The 22472-nt window shown below is 41.0% G+C and overlaps 1 protein-coding gene across 3 annotated transcripts; it reads left to right on the forward strand.

The window, feature by feature from the left end:
• The first annotated feature begins 382 nt into the window (after positions 1-382).
• Positions 383-20742, forward strand: FAM76B (family with sequence similarity 76 member B). 3 transcript variants are annotated; one of them, XM_020809362.3, is made up of 11 exons: positions 383-678; positions 2076-2140; positions 6028-6082; positions 6743-6898; positions 8169-8377; positions 12166-12213; positions 12668-12748; positions 13453-13588; positions 15251-15352; positions 17702-17829; positions 18176-20742. In XM_020809362.3, exons 1-10 carry the CDS (start codon positions 517-519, stop codon positions 17789-17791), a joined length of 1104 nt encoding a protein of 367 aa, XP_020665021.2. In that variant the 5' UTR covers positions 383-516; the 3' UTR covers positions 17792-17829; positions 18176-20742. The 3 variants fall into 3 exon arrangements, with proteins under 3 accessions (XP_020665021.2, XP_072849715.2, XP_020665020.2); XM_072993614.2 differs by having other exon boundaries at positions 18452-18571; XM_020809361.3 differs by having other exon boundaries at positions 17702-20742.
• The last annotated feature ends 1730 nt before the right edge of the window (positions 20743-22472 follow it).

The raw sequence follows: 22472 nt of genomic DNA on the forward strand, positions 1-22472 counted from the left end.
TTCAGGGTTTGGCCAATGAAGGAGAACGGAGAGGGTCTTCCCTTTCGGGTTGGTCGGGCTTAACGTGACGCAGGAAAAGAGGCGGGGCATCATCGCCGTATTCTTCATAGGATCGCGAGGTTTGAAACCCCTCCTCTTTTTTTTCTTTTTTTGCCGCGTGGCCCTGATTGGCGCAAACAGCCGCGGCGGCGGCGCTCGCGCCCTTGCTCTGTTTGCGTGAAGAGAAAGAAGGAGGGCGAGAAAGGGCCTTGACGCGGAGGCTGCCGCTGCCGCCGACCCAAGAAGGAAACGGGGCCTAGTGGGGAACCGAGGAGGAGGACGCCGCCGAAGAAGGAGAGGAGGAGCCGGCTGGCTGGCTGAGGGGAACGGCTGCTTCCCCGTGTGTGTGTGTTTGTGTATGAGAGAGAGAGACTGCCTTGGTGAGGTGGTGGTGGTGGAAGAGTGGTTTTTTGGCCTTCCTGAGGTGGACTCTTTCCCGACGGGTCGGCCGCGGCTGCTGCGCTGAGGGGAAAGCGGATGGCGGCAACATCCGGGGCCTCCGGGGCGGCGGTCGTGGCGGCGGCGGCGGGAGCAGCGACCGCGGTTGGATCCGGCGGGGCCCCGGCTCTCTACGCCTGCACCAAGTGCAACCAGCGCTACCCGTTTGAGGAGCTCTCCCAAGGACAGCAGCTCTGCAAGGTGCTGGGTCCGCGAGTGGGGTGGCGACGACGACGAGGGACACCGCCTGAGGGAGGGAAGGAGTTGGGGCTCAGCCGAGAGGAGGCGACCGTTCCGGGAAAGGGAGGCACGGTTAGGTCAGGGAGAGCCGCCCGTGGGCAGAAAGGATGCCTAGCTCTGGGAGGGGAACGCGGGAGCATTCAGGAAACGGACCCGGGTTGGAGGAGGCTTCGAGAGAGGCGCCCGAAACAACCCTCGACAGGGATTGGGAAAAGCAGGCAGGGCTTCCGCTTCTGTATGCTGAATCCGGGGCGGATTCAAGAAGGCCGAGCATCTGTAGTAAAGCAGACCAAATAGCACCAATATGTGTGTGTGTGTACACGCAAGATTTTTAAGGTCTCTAGAGCTTTTCATCAGGCAAGAGGGGCGGGGGTAGATAGAAGAAGCAGAGGGAGTCAGGTAACCAGCTGGCTTATCTGAGGGATTTAAAAAAAGTGGAGAAAAGGATTCTGCAGGATCTCAAAGGAAACCGATGGAGTGATAGGATGGCGTAAGGTTTCACCTCACTCCTGGGTCTCCTGGGATTGGGATAAGGGGGGGGAAGCAATATGCGCTCTTGAAAATACAAAATCACATAAGTTAAATTCTATAGTAGGCTTATTTACGAAGATTATACACGTAAAGGTTGTTTGCATCTTCTGAATAACTAGACCACATCAGGATCTATCATTAAAAGTATCCTGTACGAGGGAAGTTACAGCACTTTCCTAATGAGGTCATATGGGTGTGTTATGCCTGATACAAAGTTGTTGTCCAAAATGGCATCCCTGTGTCAAGTTGTCCACCCCCTGCTCTGACACTGGGGATAATACAATATAATTTGTGTCATATTGTCTATATATTGCCCAGCATAGTTCCACATGTATATTTGAGTACCACTGCCAGTCAATGTGCTAATAATAATCAACAGCTTGCTAACAGAGTAGTGATTGGAAAGAGGTTCATTTTCAGTGGCATTCCCTTTTTAGATGTCTTAATTTAATTTTTTAAAGGTTTTCAAACCCAGGTTTGTTAATATTTATGTTCTTTATTCCCCACTTCTACATTTTAATTAGTTTTTAGTTTGCAAGAATGAAAAGACAGCAATTTTTACTTTCAATACTTTATGGACTGAATAGTCTGTTATAGCCTTCAAGGGTTGGTAATCTGGCATCTTTTGGCTAAGAGGTCAGAATGACCCAAAAGTTTGATCTGGGGTTTGGAAGTACCACAGGAGCTCAACAGTGCACATTTTCAAACAGATCAGAGTCCATGAAGTTTTTTGTAAGAGTGGAATTTCCAGTATTATTTCAGAAGATGTAAGTTGAATTTTAAATGTAATTGTTTTGTTTCAGTATTTGCATATTTTTCTTTTCTAGGAATGTCGTATTGCACATCCCATGGTAAAATGCACTTACTGTCGATCAGAGTTTCAGCAAGAGAGGTAAGTGTTTTCTATGTTTTACACTTTTGGAAAGTGCTATCATATCTCTCCTGGGTTTTCTTTTCTCCAAGTCTAAACCTTTACCTTGATATGCCTGCTTGTTCTTTGATTCAGCTTGCTTTATTTTTTTTCTCCTGAAGCTAAGTCATTTTGTTCTGTTTTACCAGCAACTTCTTTTTCGTATGTATTTTTTGTCTTGTATGTTTAGTAAAGTTTATGTTAGATTTTTACATACAAGCTCTAAGTTTTCTTTTATTAAGCCGTACATAGCAAATGGGTGTTGTTGTTTTTTTAGTGGATGTACATTGGGTTATAGTACATGTAGGGATGTTAGGAAATCAGCCCTGAGTGCTTACTGGAAGGACAGATCCTGAAGCTGAGGCTCCAATACTTCGGCCATCTCATGAGAAGAGAAGACTCCCTGGAAAAGACCCTGATATTGGGAAAGTGTGAGGGCAAGAGGAGAAGGGAACGACAGAGGACGAGATGGTTGGACAGTGTCATCGAAGCTACCAACATGAATTTGACCCATCTCTGGGAGGCAGTGGAAGACAGGAGGGCCTGAGGTGCTCTGGTTCATGGGCTCACAAAGAGTTGGACACGACTAAACAACAAATATTGGGTTACTTCTTTATATAGTTTGTTTGCCGACTTCTTTTTCATTCACCTTCGCTGTTCACTGAATATCCTACATGGCTGTGGATACTCTGGTGGTCCTTTCTTTTTGAGCCAACAATTCCCAGCATTTATCTGGAAATATCTTTGATAGCAAATAATCCAACAGATTCCCATTCCTCTAATCATTTTTATTGTCACCTCCTGAACTTGCTCCAGTTGATCAGCATCTTTCTTAAGGTGAGGTGTTCCTTCCTCCACCTTTTCTAGAAAAATATTATTCACACAAGTCAGTCGGAAGGACCATGTTTGGCAGAATTTGCCTCCCAACACACATCAGGATAATAAAAATCTGCCATTACTACATTGTGTCTTTTTGAAATGCTTGTAACATGTTTTTTGAAGTTTTCATCATCCTCTTCTCTTTGATTGGACAATCAGTAGGTAACTCGAACTACCATGTTCCTTTTATTTTTCATCCCAATTCTATTAATATAGGTGCTCTTGATAGGACTACCAAGCTCATCCTCCTGCATTTTTAGTAAGAATGTTTTTCACATGTACTGCAATTTCACCTCTTTTTCTTTCTGAACAATTTATATCCTTCAGTTGCTGTATTCCACTCATGAAAGTCATCCCTCCAGGTTTCAGTTATCTTTATCAAGTTGTATTTACCTTTCTGAACTAAGATTTCTTCTTGTTCCCCATACTCCTAGAGATTGTGTGATTTGTGGCCTTTGTTCCTTTGTACATTTTTATGAAGTCTGTTGTTGGACCCCATTAGAGTTGCTCACTTTGTACCTCTTACTGTGCATAAGTCTTTATCTGTCATTACCTATGAGTATGTTTCTCCCGCCCCCTTCCAATTTTGTTTAAAACTGTCTTCTGAAGTATAGGCCTCAGAAATGTTATGCTTGACCATGTTTTGCATATTGATTCAGCCCTGTAAGTAGGAATAAAGAGAAGGTTGCCTACTCCTGTTCTTGTTCCCTAGCTCTCTATCCTTTATTCCTTACCATATACTGCATGGCTTCTCTCAAAACCTATTACATTTTTAGTACAGTATCATATTCCAAAATTGAAAGCAATTTGGTTTTTTGGGACCTTCCATCATTGATGCTTATGGTAAACTTTTCTATTTTGTGTGTATATATGTTATTCTTCCAATGTGCTTTTAGCTATCTTAAATGCTTTCACATATTTCTTAAAGATTTTATTACATCGACTGGGGTGCCAATACTATAAACAAATAAGAGTTGGTAAACAATAGTAGTTGGTAGGAATGTCAGTTTCTATCTTTGTATCCCATCATTTGGTCACACAGCTGGCATCTCAGCAACAAGCTGCGGCGACTTCCATGACAATTCTGGCCAATCCTTTTGGTTAAAAATTGGCTGGGAGAATCTTCTATGAATGGAAAGGGATCAGTCGTGAGGGGATGTAGTCAAAAGGTAGAACATTCATGCTGCATGTAGAAGGTCTTAGGCCTTATTAATATTTATCTAGATGGCCCAATAGTTTGTTTCACAGTATAATGTAACTTCCTGTATTTCTAGTAAAGACTATTCATTCTGTGTTCCACTCTGAATGACAACTACCGCATTTTTCCGTGTATAAGATGATACTTTGTCTAAAATCTTTAGGTTAAAAATTGAAGGTCTTATATAAGGAAGTAAGGGGGAAGTGACCAAAGTGCTTTGATTCCTGCTTTCCACCTCTACTTTCTTAGCAAGAAAGTGCTTTCCCCTCCACTTTCTTCAGAAAAATTGGAGGGGGAAGGCAGGAATCATCAAAGCGCTTTGATTCCTGCTAAGCAGGCTTAGCAAGTAAGGGGAAAGCAGGGATCAAAGTGATCCTGCAGTGCCTTGATCCCTGTTTTCCCCCTCCACTTGCTAAGCCCCACTTAGATTTCTTAATTTGGGGTTGGAAAAATGTGTGTGGGAGTCTTATACATGGGGGATGTCTTATACACGGGAAAATAAGATAACCATGAACCTGTATCAGATGTTTGATTATTGCCGTTTACCCTATTTTTTATGTTAGGTTGATTAAGTAATCCTACATATCTTCGAGAATACATTAATCCTACATAGCTTAAATACCCATTTTTATCCAGGGCACTTTTAAAATTCCTGTGGTCAGTGGATTTCATCAACATCTTTTAATTGTAATTTTTCTTAGCTAAAGTCTTCATTCACTGGTTATTGTATCTCCTGCTTGTCCTATTCACTTAACTCATAACTTGCATAAAGATCATGTCTCATGCTATGCTAAAATCAAATAAGATAGGCCAATTTGTGAGCTAGAAATTACAGTGGTGCCCCGCATAACGAACGGTTTGTTTAATGACAAATCCGCATAGCGATGAGGTTTTTGCTATCGCAAAAATTTCAATGGGTAAAAATCGCTTTGCGATGATCGGTAAGTGTTTCGCTTACCAATTATCGCATAACGATGTTTTAAAACAGCTGATCGGCGGTTCCAAAATGGCCGCCGGAAAAAATGGCCGCCCGCAGTGTTTTCGCGCCCTTTCCTCGCATACTGGACAGCGAAAATGGCGGCCACATGGAGGATTTTCGCATAGCGGTGAGTTTTTTCCCCATAGGAACCCATTGAAGGGGTTTCAATGCATTCCTATGGCCTTTTTTGCCCCTCATAGTGACGAATCCGTATAGCGACGATTTTTTTGGAATGGATTGTTGTCGCTATGCGGGGCACCATTGTAGTTCCATTTACCAGTTTTCTACTTCTGTAGCTGAATTATGAAGGCTTAGTGGAACACATTTTGAATTTGTTACATGGTTTTATTCCCAAAAGGGACATGGTGGCGCTGTGGGCTAAACCGCAGAAGCCTGTGCTGCAGGGTCAGAAGACCAGCAGTTGTAAGATCGAATCCACGCAACGGAGTGAGCTCCCGTTGCTTGTCCCAGCTCCCGCCAACCTAGCGGTTCGAAAGCATGCAAATGCAAGTAGATCAATAGGGACCGCCTCGGTGGGAAGGTAGCAGTGTTCCGTGTCTAAGTCGCACTGGCCATGTGACCACGGAAGATTGTCTTCGGACAAAACGCTGGCTCTATAGCTTGGAAACGGGGATGAGCACCGCCCCCTAGAGTCGAACACGACTGGACAAAAAATTGTCAAGGGGAACCTCTACCTTTTATTCCCAAAACCTCATGTCATTTGTTTATTTCTTTTGCTTTGGCAAAAAGTATTGTAAACTGCTTAAAGTGAAGTATTTAGGAAAAAAAGTAATCTTGTTTTTTTCTTTTTAGCAAAACAAATACAATATGCAAGAAATGTGCCCAAAATGTGAAGCAGTTTGGAACGGTAAGTTAGCATCTGTACCTTCCTTTCTGATTTGTTGCTGAATCGGTATTTCACCAAGATGTACATGTGCTGATACGATTTATACTTGGGTAACGGTTAGGAAAAATAGCAAAGTAGTTTCTGGTATGTTAGATGTGATTTTTTTTCATCTGTATGCAATGACATTTGAAATACACATAATGCATGTAGAGAATATTAGTGAACAAAATACATTAATGCAGGGGATGTATGCCCTGTATGGATGTTACAGATTCATGCAGTTCCAGTTATGCAAGAAGCAGGGGAGCAGCAGACAGAATTCTGTTCGTCTCCCTCACTCCTATATGGTTAGGATCTTGTGATGCTTAATGTCCAAATGAAGTGTTAAAGAAACTCTGAGCCATTTTATCTCTTCTAGTTTTGAAATGCAACATCTTCAACAACAAAAATACTGTACTGTCTTCTTTTAGTGTAATTTTTCTTAATTTGCTTTTGTGTTGAAGGAGTACATTTTGGAAGTCATTAATTCATAGAGTCAGAAGTGTTTCTTAATAATAGCAATAATAACAAAAGTAGTACTTCTGCTGAATCGATATCTTTTCAAGTAACTACATTTTGTGAAATGCCAATACAACATAATGCATGACATTCTGTTTTTAATTTGTTCTTGTTCTTTTCCAGCCAAAACCTTGTCAGTACTGCAACATAATTGCTGCTTTTATTGGCACAAAATGTCAGCGCTGCACAAACTCTGAAAAGAAGTATGGACCTCCTCAGACATGTGAGCAGTGCAAACAGCAATGTGCTTTTGATCGCAAGGAGGAGGGGAGAAGGAAGGTAATCAGAACATCTAAGCGGCATCATGTTGCCTACCCTTGCTTTATACCATTTAGGTTATATATGTACAGGTCCTAATCTAGAGTGGTTAGCACTTGATAACCCAAGTCTATTGACCCAGCATTCCAAGCAGAAGAGAATCTTTGCTCCCCTCTCTAGTGATTAACTGGTGGTGCTGGTGCAGATGATATCTTGCCCTATACCTAGTTAAGGATTAAGTATTCTAGAATAACATTACTTTGTAAATAATGATTCTATAGCTGTATTCAAATAATTATGAGGAAAAAAGGTTTCATATGATGAATTTCTTAATACTTCTATTTAGTATCAGTTTATACAGCACCTATATATCCAGTTGGATGCCTTTAATCTTAAAACTATAAAAAATAAAACTGAACGCATATTTTTGGTAATACTAACTCATGAGTTATAGTAATGCAAGACATTTTGGCCTGCAGTCTGCACATTTGCTATTAGAGAGTGGGGAGTTGTCCTATTTTTCTCCCACTCTTCTTCCACTGAGCTCAAGGTAGTGTATACTGGATGTTCAGTCTTCCATCCAGACCACTGACCTATAGTTATATGGAATTAGGTTTAGAATGTCTAAATTATGTTAAAGAATTAGCAACTAGAAGGTTTGATCCTAGGTATATTAGCATCCAAACATGAGAAAGGAGATTATGTATTTTGTAAACAAAGGGAACAGTAAACATTGGCTTCAAAAATCCTGCAAATGGATTTCTACTTTTGGAAAGCATACTTATGACACTTAAAAGGATGGAGAAGGTACATTTGCCTGTTTGCATTTTTTTTTACCCATGGAAATAGGAGGGAGGAGAAAACATTGGGTGGTTTAGTCCTTTTGTCCTTGAAAATCCTTTTCAGAGAATTAGTTGGGAGACTTCTTGGAGCAATATGAAAACCAGAATGGGGAACAGATGAGGAAGGAGAATTAGCCCCCCAATCCCCAAAATCCCTGTCCTTCCATTAGTGGGATTATTAATTGGACAAGGAAGTGACTTTGCTGTCCATGAGATGCAACTGAATTTGCTCACCTAAAAAAGAAAATGATACTATTTTTCATCCAGTATTCAGTTTAGCATGTTTTGCATCATGCACTGCTGCTGATGTCTGCAATGTTTTTAACTTGTCTAAGTTACTGTGTGCAAGAATAACAGCAGTAGTATTTGATAATTTTATTTTGGCTGTTGTGTGTCTTTTTAGCACTGAATACGTGTAACATAATTTGCTGCGAATGATTTCCCAAAAGGTTGATGGGAAGCTGTTGTGTTGGCTCTGCACTCTGTCCTACAAGAGAGTACTGCAGAAGACCAAGGAGCAGAGGAAGAGCTTAGGGTCTTCACAGTCTAATTCCTCCTCCACAAGCCTAACTGAAAAAGACCAGCAGCATCTGAAACATCACCACCATCACCGTCACCATCATCACCACCACCACCGTCATACCAGCAGCCATCACAAGTAAGTGCTGTGTAACTTAATGGAATGTGCACTTTTTAGTCAAAAAAATTAATGGAGACAAGTATGACATTAGAAAGAGCAACGTGCAAAAGCCAGTGCAAGAACATTTCAGCTTCCTAGGTTACTCACTGAAAAGAAATTACAAAGGGGGACAGTCAAAGCGAGTTACAGTAACAAATGCTATTGTGCACCTAAATGACTATAGCTAATTCTGTCCCCCTTCAGCATCTCTATGAACACTACAAAGGATTTAGCCTACTACTGGCCTCACCTGGCAGTGAAGCTGTTTACTGCAAGCTATTTATGTAATACAGTGGTGCCTCGCTCCGTTTAACGATGACATCGCTTACCGATGAGGTTTTGGCCATCGCCAGAGCGATCGGTTAGCGATGGCCCCTATGGGGATAAAGCGCTTTGCGATCATGGCAAAGCGATCCTTGCATGTCCGGGAGGAGGTGGGAGGATCCACCCGGAGGAGAGCAGAGCAGCGGCGGGCTAAGGGGGAGCCTCTCATCCCAGCCAAGGGATCCTGTGGAAGCCCACCCTCCATTGAGAGTCACCACCACCACCACCGGCCGCTCTCTCCTCCCCCGGCTTCCCCCTTTCGCCTTCTAGCCTGGAGTTCGTCCTCCCCCCTCCTCGCAAAGAGCGCCTCTGCGGCCACTTGGGCCATCAGGACACCCACACGTCCACCTCCTGCCCCTCCGAGCTGGGGGTGTCAAAGACTCTCCACCCCAAACCCCCCCATACAGCCGCCTCCGTCCCCCCCTCCAAATGGCAGTTTTGCTCCGCGGCGGGGAAAGAAGCGCCAACTTCCACCACACACAGACACACACGCACGCCTGCCTTGCCTTGCGCCCAAGGAGCAGAGAGGGCTACGGGGCTGACTCCTCAGACCAGCAGGCTCCTGCTGCTGCTGCTGTTCCAGATTAGGCAGCACAGAGAGCGCCCACTCTTTTCTCCTTTTTTTCCTCCTCACCTCCCCTGCCTTCTGTCTTTTTTCCCCTTCCCTTCCTTCTTGCTCTCTCGCTCTCTTCCAAGCCAGGCTCAAGTAGGCGGAGCTCGGGGCCCTGGGCGGCCAATCCCGGCCGTTCGGCCTTGGGCTCCGTTGGAGTGAGGGGAAGGTGCTCACACATACACATGCGCGCGCAAACACAGGAAAGCAGTGGCGGGCTCAGGCAGCCGGGCGGGAGAAAAAAAGAGAGAAGGAGAAATGGCTCCTTCGACAAGGAGAACAGATGCAAACGTTGTTCCTTTCCGCTTTTGCAATGCTTTTAAGCAGCTGATCGGCGGTTTCAAAATGGGCCCCCTGCTGTTTTGCTCACTTAAGAGGGACCGAAAATGGCTGCCCCTATGGAGTTTATTCGCTTAAGGTTAGTTTTGAAGCCCATAGGAATGCATTAAATGCATTTTAATGCATTTCTATGTGCTTTTAAAAATCGCTTAACGATTAAATCACTTAACGACGTTTTTTCCAGAACGGATTAATGTTCGTTAAGTGAGGCACCACTGTAAATACTTAGAATATTCCTTTCTTGTGTAACTTTCATTGTCAGTTTGCAAGGTCATAGCCAATAATGTAATTGTCCAACTCTGTTCCCCTTTTCAATTGGTTTCCGCTATCATATGTGCTAACATGCACTGGATTATGGAGAAAGCCAGAGAGTTCCAGAAAAACATCTACTACTGCTTCATTGACTACGCAAAAGCCTTTTACTTTGTGGACCACAACAAACTATGGCAAGTTCTTAAAGAAATGGGAGTCCCTGGCCACCTTATCTATCTCCTGAGAAATCTATATGTGGGACAGGAAGCAACAGTTAGAACTGGATATGGAACAACTGATTGGTTCATAATTGGGAAAGGAGTACGACAAGGCTGTATATTGTCCCCCGGCTTATTTAACTTGTATGCAGAATGCATGTGAAAGGCAGGACTGGAGGAATCCCAAGCCGGAATTAAGATTTCCGGAAGCAATATCAACAACCTCAGATATGCAGGTGATTACCACTCTGATGGCAGAAAGTGAGGAGGAATTAAAAGAACCTCTCAATGAGGGTGAAAGGAGAACACAAAAAATGGTCTGAAGCGCAACATCGAAAAAACTTAAGATCATGGTCACTTGTCCCATCACTTCCTGGCAAGTAGAAGGGGAAGAGATGGAGGCAGTGACAGATTTAACTTTCTTGGGCTCCATGATCACTGCAGATGGTGACAGCAGCCATGAAATTAAGAGACCTACTTCTTGGGAGGAAAGCGATGACAAACCTAGATAGCATCTTAAAAAGCAGAGACATGGCTTTGCCAACAAAGGTTTGCGTAGTCAAAGCTATGGTTTTTCCAGTGGCCATGTATGAAAATGAGAGCTGGACCATAAAGAAGGCTGACAGCCGAAGAATTGATATTTTTGAATTGTGGTGCTGTGGGAGACTCAAGAGTCTCCTGGACTGCAAAGAGAACAAACCTGTTCATTTTGCAGGAAATCAACCCTGAGTGCTCACTGGAAGGACAGATCCTGAAGCTGAGGCTCCAGTACTTTGGCCATCTGATGAAAAGAGAAGACTCCCTGGAAAAGCCCCTGATGTTGGGAAAGTGTGAAGGCAAGAGGAGAAGGGGATGGCAGAGGACGAGATGGTTGGAGAGTGTCATCAAAGCAACCAACATGAATTTGACCCAACTCTGGGAGGCAGTGGAAGACAGGAAGGCCTGGTGTGCTCTGGTCCATGGGATCATGAAGAGTTGGACACGACTTAACGAGTAAACAACAACAAACGTATGGGCTGTGTATATAAACTTGTGGCTTACGTAATGTGCTCCATGTGTTTGAGGAACACTATAGGTCATGTTGAAATATCTTCAAGGTGCTAAAATAGTTCTATTTTCATTAATTTAACAAGACTGAATTGCTAAAAACTAGGTTGCTAGAGTACTTCTGTACCTAACATTATTTCCTCAAGTGCTTCCCTTGCAGCCTGTCCTGGAAAAAGCAGATCTGTCCATTATGATGCATACTTTAGCTGTAGTCATTCATTATATTCATGAAAAAAATGACTGAAAATTGCTTCAGGGAGCTGATAATGCCAAAGATATCCTGAACTTCATTTCTCACTGGGTTATTTTAAAATCTTTAATTGTTCTGATGGTTTGAAAGGTTGCTGACTTTTTACATGAATTTTGTAATTGTGTGTGTGTGTTTATGTTTGTGTGTGTGTGTGGTGCCTCACTTGACGAGGATAATCCGTTCCAGCAAAATCACTGTAGAACGAAATCATCGTCAAGCAAAAGTAAAAATCCCATTGAAATGTATTGAAAACCGGTTCAATGCATTCCAATGGGCGAAATACCTCAGCGTCCAGCGAAGATCCTCCATCGGGCAGCCATTTTCCGGTGCCTGTAAAGGAAGGAATCCATCCTAAAACGCAGCGGGGCGCCATTTTGAAAGCCTGACGATCAGCTGTTTTGATCATCGTTGAGTGAAAAATCGGTTCCCGAAGCAGGGAACCAATCATCGTGAAGCAATTTTTCCTATTAAAACATCTTTTTGCGATCGCAAAAGCCATCGCAAAAACTTCATTGTTAAACGATTTCCTCGTCCAACGACGTAATCATCAAGCGGAGCACCACTGTATAGTCTGTATAGCTGTTTTTACTTTTTTGTGGAATGTACATTTTATGCCTAATGTTTTATGGGCCATCAGCCTCTTTGGAAGGTAGGCATCTAGTAGAAAATCAGTAAGTTTTTCATAAGAATTATGATTGTTAAGCCTGTTGTCCACTCTGTGTTTCAGAATCAGCAGTCTGAGTCCAGAGCAGGATCAGGGATTGTGGAAACAGAGGTAAATACTTGCTTCTTTGTATCATGTTTATTTGAAAGTTTGCTTACTCTTTTACATCAGACAAAGGACTTCTTTTACCCAGAAAAACATATTGTCTCAGAGCAATCCAACCAGGGGGTACATATAAGTGGTGGGTATGGCCATTTCTAAAAGAAGCAGGGCAACAGTCCTCCTTGCTACCCCCCCGAAGCATTTAAGATTAGTTGCTGCCTGGTAAGAGATACAGCCCATGGGAAGCATTAAAACATCTTAAATCATTCCCTACCACATGTCAGCATTCTCCCCATAATGCAGCACTTTAACTTTTAAGAAACCCCAAGTGGCTTCAGGAGAAACTTTTTGAAATCCTAATTGCTGTGCAAAAGTACATCTGCTATCTATCGTTGTCAAATTATTCAGAAATGAATACAGATATATTATCGTGGATACTACAAAATTGTCTTGCTTTTTTCAGCCATAAATCCTCTGCAGCAATTCAGAATGAAACTCCAAAGAAAAAGCCCAAAATGGAATCCAAGCCATCTAATGGAGATAGGTAAGAAAAATAAGTCTTCCTCACAGACTCTCCTATTCTATTGAACAGAACATTGGTTCGTTTTTGTTTTGTTTTGTTTTCTAAAGAAGTCAACATGACAATCACATGGATTTTTTTAATCGTTTTGACCATTTGTCTAAATCACTGGTTCTTAACCTTTGTTACTCAGATGTTTTTGGACTGCAACTCCCAGAAGCTTCACCATCAGCTCTGCTGGCTGAGGTTTCTGGGAGTTGCAGTTCAAAAACACCTTAGTAACAAAGGTTAAGAACCACTGGTCTAAATGAAGCTGTTATTGGAAACCCGTGTTTGGAAGTTGGGTAGGTAATGTGCTAAAACTGGAGCAAATAAAGAGGCAAATCAGTGCATCTAGCATCAGCATTTCAGTTGTATGTAGACTTGAACTGACCTAAGTAAGATTCTTATGAACAAACCTATTTCCAAAAATAACTTGTTAAATGAGGATGACTGGAGTCTCTAATAATAATTTGGAATGAATTTTAAATATAATTCCTGGAAAACTAATGCATAACTGTATTTTGGCAGGTATATTTATTGTGTGCCAGTACTAATTTAATTGTACAGTTGCATCTATTTTTGTCAGGTATTGTGTTAATCCTGAAGGATATATGGAGGACTATTAGTTTGAAATATATATCATGGGTTTCCTCTTTTGGTTATAACTTGTTCTACTACTTTTGCAGTAGTTCTATAAATCAGTCAGCAGACAGTGGCGGTACTGACAACTTCGTCCTCATAAGTCAATTGAAAGAAGAGGTGATGTCATTGAAGCGCCTCTTGCAACAAAGAGATCAAACTATTCTGGAAAAAGACAAAAAGGTAAATTATCAGTTGTTTCATTAGCTACTTTGCCCAAATGAAACACTTGCGTAATCGTCATGTGTCTTGCCAAACCCTGCCGAATGTTTCTTTGTGGCCAATCCTAGGATTTGTTGGAAATAGGTTCCCTTAGTCTGTCATTTAAAGCAGTGGTCCCCAACCGTGGGCCTCCAGATGTTCTTGGACTTCAACTCCCAGAAATCCTGGTCAGCAGAGGTGGTGGTGAAGGCTTCTGAGAGTTGCAGTCCAAAAACATCTGGAGGTCCAAGGTTGGGGACCACTGATTTAAAGCATTCAATTAAAATCATTCTGCTAAGAGTGGCCAATTCTGTTTTCTTGTTGTTGCTTGATTTTGGAGGACTGGAAAGAAAGCTAGAACTCTCCCAGGCAAGCTGAAGACGCAGTGTAACCTCTTCTCCATTGCCTCATAACCTAAGGTCTGTGAAAACCACCCACCTGTAGTCTTTACCTCTGGGAATGGCTGAATGCCATGCTTGTCCACCCCAAACACTAATATAGAAGATTGGAAAAGAAAAATACTCTCCATAAAACAACATTCAGGTTAGCAACTCATTGAACATTTCAGTGTGTAGTCAGCACTAAAACTTCCCCCTCACCAAAATAGTGTTGTTAACGCTTTTATATTAATTTGCTAATTAAATTTGAGTCATCCTTTTCTGATTTATTTGAAAATCAAATCTCATCACAAACTGATTGGATACTGAATCTTTAAAACTCCCAGGAGTAAACCATCAAACAGGAATTCAGTAAAATTCACAACCAGCTCCATCTCAAGCATATCTATCCTATCCCAAGTCTCATAAAGCTTTCCAGTCCCGCACATAAAGCTGTAAACAAGGCTACAGAGTAGTAATGTGAGAAATTGAATTGTATTTTTCTGCAAATTGGAGAAACAAAAATCTTTGCATTGTGCAGCTCTTATTTTGAAAAACTTGGGAGCAAAGTACTGCTTTGCTAAAAAAATAGTTTCCTCACATATGGATGTACAAGCATCTTATTTCTACAACTGTAAACCCTGTGCCAGTCCATAGTAAGAAAAAATTTTCTAGTTCCCAAGTTAAGAATAAAGACTTCACTGTTATATTTTTTTCAACAATGTCTTGGATCTTCAGAGGCTTATCAGTTTAAAGGTTAAGGCATTATATACAAGGGGCTCAGTATGTTGATGAGTAATAGATAAGTAATAAATAAATAATAAAATAAAATATAGTACCTCAATAATTAAATAATGAAATAATATGTTTTTCAGCAATAGATAAGTAATTGTTAGCCGCCTAGAGTGGTCCTAACACGACCAGATAGGTGGGATATAAATAAAATTAATAATAATCATCATCATCATCATCATCATCAATAGACGGGTAATAAAACTCAAATTCTAAAATAATATGTTTCACATATTTTCAGTGTTTCATTTTGCAACTAAAATACATAATGTTATGGGATATTTCTTAATAAAATACATTATATTATGGGATACATCTTTGCCAGTCTTCACACCTGTAAACGAAATGCTTTTTTTGGCTCCTTTAGCATTTTTATCAAGTAGACATGAAGGATTGATATTTTTTTATATTTGTGAATGACATCTTTAAAGGAAATATTCAATAGTATTTTTAAATTTTCAATTCTTTTTCTTAGCTGACAGAGCTGAAGGCAGATTTTCAGTATCAGGAATCGAACCTGAGAACAAAAATGAACAGTATGGAGAGAGCTCACAAGGAAACTGTAGAACAACTCCAGGTAAACACCATTCATTTCCAAATAGCAGTTTGAGATAAAGAAATGTACATGCATGGGCAAATCCTATTGTGCAGAATTGTGTGCACAAGGGCAGTTCTGCAAGTGATTTTCACCACCCCACAGTCACATGATCAGTTGCACAATTGGGAGGACTTGAGTACCTGGAAAATAACTCCCAGCACTTGCATGATTGTACTTACATAGTCACAAAATAAGATTCTGGGCACAAGACTTAATGGTTGTTGCAAGAAAATAAATCATTTCCCCTCTTTTCACAAGCATTCACATTGCATTATCAACATGCTATAGATTTTATTGCATTCTAGTCTTGTACCAAGAAATGGAACTCAAAGCAGGGCTGTGTTGATACAGTATGGGAATTTGCAAGTACCAGCTGGAACAGAACGGACTGGTATGAACTTGTCATCAGCATACGGTGGCATTTTGTTTCTTGGAGAAGGTTGGGCTACATTCCAGTGACATAGCAAAACTTCCCTGTTTTGTTTCGTCCTGTGTACACTGGCTGCCATTCAGCTTTATGGGGAAATTTGGGAACAACATTGCAGTAGGGTGGAAACTGCCCACTGTAAAGGGAATCTAGCTGGTTCCAGCCCCACAAGGACCCAGCCAAAATTCAGTTAAGCTCTGGAAGCTTGAATTTGATAGCAGTTTCTCTCTGCTTCCTGGGTTCAGCAAGTCTAGTAACTCCCTGTGTTTGGAAATAAAACGAGGTCTGGATTTAGGACCACATTGTCCCCACAAATCTCCCAATAAAGACACCAAATGTGGAGAAGATTTTTATTTTATTAAAGACACAGGGAAAACAGACTAAAAGTTGAGAAATACCTTTAGAAAAATAAGTCGATTTCAAATTAAACACAAAACAGTTTGGGAAACATTTGCTACAAAAAATCCAAAGCTAGCTTGCCTGTTTTACTTTTATTAGGGGAGTTCATCATAGATATCAATAGGCTTCTGAACATACACAAGAGTGAAAATCTCACCAAAAGAGTAACAGCTGACACTGGTCCACTCTTACCCTTCTGCCTCCAGCAACATTGAGAACACCCAAAAACTAAACACAAATCAAATCAATTTTTCTCAGAACCTTCTATATTCTATAATGTGAGCATTTCCCTTTAGGAAAAAGGTGGCTAAAAAAATTCCAATTAAGCTTTTTCTACCAAGAAGTCCAAGCTGACCTTGGGCCTACTTCAGTCACTGATATTAGGCATCTTCTCATGATAACTGATTTGCCATTCCACATTTATGTATGTATGTATGTATGTATGTATGTATTTATTTATTTATTTATTTATTTATTTATTTATTTATTTATTTACAATATTTTTTAGCCGCACCATTGCCAGTGGCTTTTCATGAGCTAAGCAAGATGCAGCCAAGATGCAGATGGTTTAATCCTTTGAATTTCTTTCCAATGCATCATTAAGGCCGTACCATACATAATATAGTAAAATTTGGAGGAGCACTTCTATCATAGCTATTTTGAGCAGAACACAAAGGATGTTTGTGTGGATATTTTGGGTGTAGGTTTCTGATTTTTCTGCATGCAAATGTGTTCAGCTCTGTTTGACAGCACTTTAGGCGTAGACGTTTCACCATCAGGCCTCTAGAGCAGCTCAATAAAGAGTGCATCTGGATGACCTGGTTGCATTAATAACAGAATGACAGGAAGTATGTTCTGCGGGTCTTGTGCCCTTTCTGTAACAAGCGCCAATCTCTTTGGCCACACAGGCTGAAGAAAAAAACTGCAGCCCACTGTCCTGTATGTTCTAAGTGTCTACTACCTTCCAGGTAAAAGACTTTTAGAAACAAGACTTGAAATTCCTACTTAAACCACCACCAAGATTAAGCTTTTCAGTACAGTAATACTAAGCTGGAGTTCAAGAGGTAAAGAATCAAAACTCTTGGCTCGAACCAAATGTAATTCAGAGGCTTTTAGAAAAACAGTGAAAGGAGTGGTTCTGGTCTGTATTATATAGATGGATCTTGTTTTCATGTAGTTAGAGCATGTTGAGTTAAACTTAAAGGCTGTAATATTTCTGTTAGCAATGAGCAAAGGTGAAACTGTCACTTTTCAAACTGAAAACTTTATAAAACAAAAAAATTGTATCAGTGTTTGGCAGTGTACAGTCACGTAGAGCCCTTTCCCCCAGCCTGGTGTTTTCCAGGTGTTTCAGACTTTAATTCCCATAAAGCTGTAGCTGCCATGGCCAATAATAAGACATGTTAGACATTTTAGTCAAAAACATCTGGAAAGCAGCAATTTGGGGAGTAATGATAAGAGAATTATAAAATAAGCAATATTGGATGTTTTTGTTTTTGTAGGCAAAGAACAGAGAGCTACTCAAACAGGTTGCAGCCTTATCGAAAGGCAAGAAGTTTGACAAGAGTGGGAGTATGCTGACATCTCCATGACAATCTAGTGGTTTGCATGGGTGTTAAATATTCAAAAGGTAAACAACTCCGTGGCAACTCTGTAGAAGCCTGTGTGATAAGATGAAATATTTTTGAACACATGTTTCTTGGCATGTTTCTTACACCATTTTGTAACTGGTAATTTAGTTACTTTTTAAAGTTTAAACCAGTTGGATTCATGTACTTCAGCCGGGTTGAAGAAATCTTTTTTAAAAAAGAGATTTATACCAGAGAGAGAGATTTCTTGCTGGTGATCGGTAAGAGTGCTCTTATTTTTAATCGCATCATGCAATAACAGATACATGAATGACAGCCACTTGAGGGAGATGTCCACCAAGCACTGCCATTGTGAAGACTTACTAATGTAAATTGGATTTTATTCAGGGCACCTGGGCAGGAACAGACCTTGTTTGGGAGCTGAGCAGACCTACATCAAGGGAAAAAACCTGTCAACTATATCACTTCTCCAGCTGCAGCTAGTTCAGAAACAAAAGGAAGCACTAGATATACGGGCACTGTACTTTACCTTTTCAGTCAAAATAAGAGTACATTGAAGAATAAAATCATGGTGCTTTTATTATAGAAACTTATAAATACATGTAAAAGAATTTAAACAATTTTATTCTTAGTGATAACTGTGTTTTGCATTTCTTGTGATAGAAACTTAAAGAGATCTTCTATTGTAAGTACCAGAACAAAATGTGGTTTTCAAAAATATACTGTAGACTTTTCTCTTGCAAGTGCCTTTTCTCCCAACTGTTTATTTATAGGAACGTGGGTATTTTGTATATAAGGGTTTTCTTTTTTTTAAAAAAAAATCATTTTTAAATGTTCCCTCACGTGTGTATGTGTGTGTATATACATATGTATATATATGTACAGAAGAATCACATGCTAAGAACAACGTTTGGATAGAAAAGGTGCTAAGAACTAGCAGACAGTGAATTTTGGCTATAGATAACTAACAGATGTTTCTGTATAAAGAGTATTTGTCTTAACTCTTGTTACACCTAACTTAATTTTTATTTTGCCACACTAAACTGTAGGGCTTTTAAAATATTTTCTATTTCATTTCTGATTCACATTGTGGTGTATTCTAAACTGAATGATGCAGGAACAGTGTTTGAGCTGATGTAACTCTTCATATATTTCTTTTCATAACATAATGCCTTTTTAAAATTGCTAGGTTAATGTGTATGTGTGCGTGTTCTTAATTTCTGTACAATAAGGAAACAGCAGCCCTGCACCAAAAGCTCTACCAAAAGCTGAGGGCACAGTACCACAGTAATTCTGTTCAGTGGTGAATATCCTGGGAGCCAGAGGAGATGCCCAGGAGCACCTCACATTAGGAACAGAAACACCAGCCATGTGGGCCACCTAACCCTTGGCTATGTATTCAGGTGGGATCAGAGCAGGTGGAAGCCCCACATGCTCTGTGGGAGTTGGAAGAGCCTGACCAGAGCATCCCCTTTCCCAATAAGAAGCCATGAAGACACGCCCCAACTCAGTGGCTTTCAATGTCTGGGAAGCCCTGGGATTGCATAGGAATTTATTGATGGTGTTTGTGGTTGGCTAAAAGACTGACAGCTCGTTCACTACGGCTGATCTCCCACACCATTGATTTGCACTCATGCAGCTGCAGGAGTGTGCTGTGGTTGCCACCTCAGATTAAGTTGTGGCAGTGGTGAGGCCCAAAAGGTCTGGAACATGTCCCAGAACCTTGTGTAGTACACAAAAGTTCTACATCTGATAGTCGAAAGTTGCTCAGCAGACAAAATTAGTGTGGAAATTATTCTCTGAAGGTGGAAAGTGGGAGCTGTTGTCTAGAAAGGATGATAAAATCTCCAAATGTTTTTAATGTTCTCTTTGGAATAATATTACAAACGGTTAGCAAATCCAAAGCTCATTCCAGAAGCATGGTTTTCTTCAGCTTTAAAAATAAGCTGTTTTTCCATCAAATGGAAATCCTGTTAATAAAAGGGTGCTCAAGTTACTCTCAAAAGAATTGCACTTCAGCTAGCATTTATGTGTTTTTGGACCTCCAGCTGCGTGAAAATGGGGAGTGTTTTTCCCAAGAGACTACTGAAGAATTGTAATTTGAAAAAAGGGTGGCTGCTTTCTACTATACTGAGGGCGTTGTTGTTTTTTTAATTTTTTGTATACTAAGATGAACTTTGTGAATTTATAAATAACGTTTGCTGATCTTAATGATACAGCTCGGATGGAATACCCAGCTGCTATCTTATCAGACTATTTAGTCATTGCAAACTTTTTTTTAAAATTATCCATGTCAAAGTATTTTGATACTTTCTTCCCACTTGAAAGGCTACCGTTAACTGATGGATTTTTTTGTTTTGTTTTAAAGAACAAACTTCACAGGAAACTAATCCACTTTCTGATCAAGGAGTTTTCATTAAAACCTTTGTATGCTGCAACAGGGTCATTTTAGAGAAGGATCCAGTATTTTGATTTTTAAATACTGGAGATATACAAAGCCCATTAGAAAAGTATTTAGAGACTTCACAGTATGTAGAGAAATTAATTTGGGTTTTAAATTATATAACCTGTCTTTAACTGGGGAGTTCTGGAGGCAAAAAAAAGAATAGCACGTGGAATCCTGGAGTTGTAGGTTATTTTCAGAATTAACTTGTTTTTATGTAGACTTTCAAGATTATTCATCGTACTATAATGTGGATTTAAGTCAGTTCTTCAACTGTTAGCATTGAACAATAAAAGATTCACTTGGGCTTGAGTTATTTATGTATTTTAAGCCTGTGAATATTGCAATTCCTTTTTAGTTAGAATGTCTGTCCATTCTGAGGTGAAGCCTTTCTGCTTGCTACATGTGTATATACTATTGAAGTTGTGTACTGGCACACTTGTTGACAGTTGAAATTTTTGTACTCTTTTCTAAATCCAGTATTTCACAATAAAAGCTCAGTAAAACATCAGTATGGTCCTTGTATGTTATTCAGAAAACTTTGAACTCCAGGTTCATCCTGCCAAGACTGAGAAAAGGGGGGATGAGCTGAGGTAATCTTTCCTCACACCTTTGATTTGGCTTCATCAGCTAGGCCAGGGGTAGAAATCATCTACAGTTGTATTACTGAAAAGAACCCCAAAATCGTCAAATCCAGCCCCTTCCAATGCAGAAAATGCACAACCAAGCAGGGGTTTGATGACAGGTACAACCTCTGCTTAAAAATCTCCAGTGAAGAAGAGTTGATTCCATTGTCAAACGGATCTCACTGTTAGGAGGTTCTCCCTAATGTCTAGCTGAAATATCTTTGCTTGTGGCTTGAATCCACAAGTTCTGGTCCTATCCTTTTGAGCTTCAAAAAGCAAGACTCTTCCATCTTCCACGTGACAGCCTTTCACATACCTCAAGACAGCTTTCATATTGCCTCTCAGCCTTCACCAGGCATTTTTATCCATTCTGAGCCCCTCTCATCTATAGTTCATCCAAAACTGTTTGCTTCTTTGCTAAGAAATGAACGGTGGTGTTCCTGTAAGACCAAGAGCAATGTTTTTATTGCAAAGCAGGGTGTATCCCCCCCACATATTCTGGTTGAGAATATGACTTCTGATTTTTTAAATATTTTGTTTGAAAACAGAAATATTTATTTTCAAGGAAAGGTAGCTGTGTCTCTTGTAACAGAAACCCCAAAGAGGCTTAGGAGCCTCACAATGCAGTGGATAAACTGCATTACTGCAGCCAAGACTGCTCATGACCTGAGTTCAAGCCCAAAGTGTCTGTCAACAACCCCACTAATATATATTGTGGGGAGCTGTTGGTTCAGATAGTCCCTTAGTATCCTCTAGGGCAGGGGTCCCCAACTCCTGGTCTGTGGCCCAATACCAGGCCGTGCCCTTGGCAGGACTGGGCTGCAAAGACATCTGATGCCCCACCACATACACGCACTGACGGATGCACACCCCACCCATGGGCGCACGCATGGGTGCCACCACCACCCCGCCCACCCACTGAATCAGTCCACACTTCAGAGAAGTGGCAGTGGGTGTCAACCCCCGGTCCATGGGCTTGCCGAAACTGGGTCGCGGGTACGGATTTGCACTGGCGTGTTGCACTTACGTGGAGATGTGTCACACTTGCGGGGGGCTTGTGTGCGAGTGCAACGCCCCCCATGCATGGAGCTCCCTCCAGTCGATCCACGGCCCCAAAAACGTTGGGTATCGCTGCTCTAGGGGATGTAAGGAGCTCTTTTGCCTGGTTTGGAGGGAACGCAGCACTCCTGCCTCCCAAAATTTTATTTTGTGGGGGAGGTGCTACTGGAGGGAGTAAAATCTGTTTTCCAGGTGAAAATGGGGAGCGGCACAAACTCGGCTCCCGAACAGCAAGGAAAGAGTGCTTCTAGAGTCTAGAACTTTCCTGGTTGCCTACTCTTGAAACGGAATGGAAATGCTGGGTAGAGCCCATATGGTTCTCAATAGTTGTCTTTAAATAATCCTTTAAGTGCAAATATGTTCAAGTGTAGATAAGGAAATTAACATATATGTGGTGGAAAAAAAGTTTGTGTAAGACTTTCCAATCTTATCTCAAAAACATCTAGCTTTCCCAGGACAACGAAGTCCGTCAGGCATACAGCTAATTAAGTGCCTGATAGTCCCATTCGTGTGTTAAGGAACCATTTTCATTTTATTCCCGAAAGCTTTCACGGCT

This window comes from Pogona vitticeps, chromosome 3 (assembly GCF_051106095.1).
Source record: "Pogona vitticeps strain Pit_001003342236 chromosome 3, PviZW2.1, whole genome shotgun sequence".
NCBI classification, from domain to species: domain Eukaryota; kingdom Metazoa; phylum Chordata; class Lepidosauria; order Squamata; family Agamidae; genus Pogona; species Pogona vitticeps.

What these genes read in the sequence shown, in the direction of transcription:
- FAM76B (XM_020809361.3), top strand. Translation starts at nt 517, where the DNA reads ATGGCGGCAACATCCGGGGCCTCCGGGGCGGCGGTCGTGGCGGCGGCG. An exon ending in AGGAGGAGGGGAGAAGGAAG is followed by an intron (nt 6,899 to 8,168) that starts GTAATCAGAACA and finishes ATTTCCCAAAAG; the next exon opens with GTTGATGGGAAGCTGTTGTG. An exon ending in TTCTGGAAAAAGACAAAAAG is followed by an intron (nt 13,589 to 15,250) that starts GTAAATTATCAG and finishes TCTTTTTCTTAG; the next exon opens with CTGACAGAGCTGAAGGCAGA.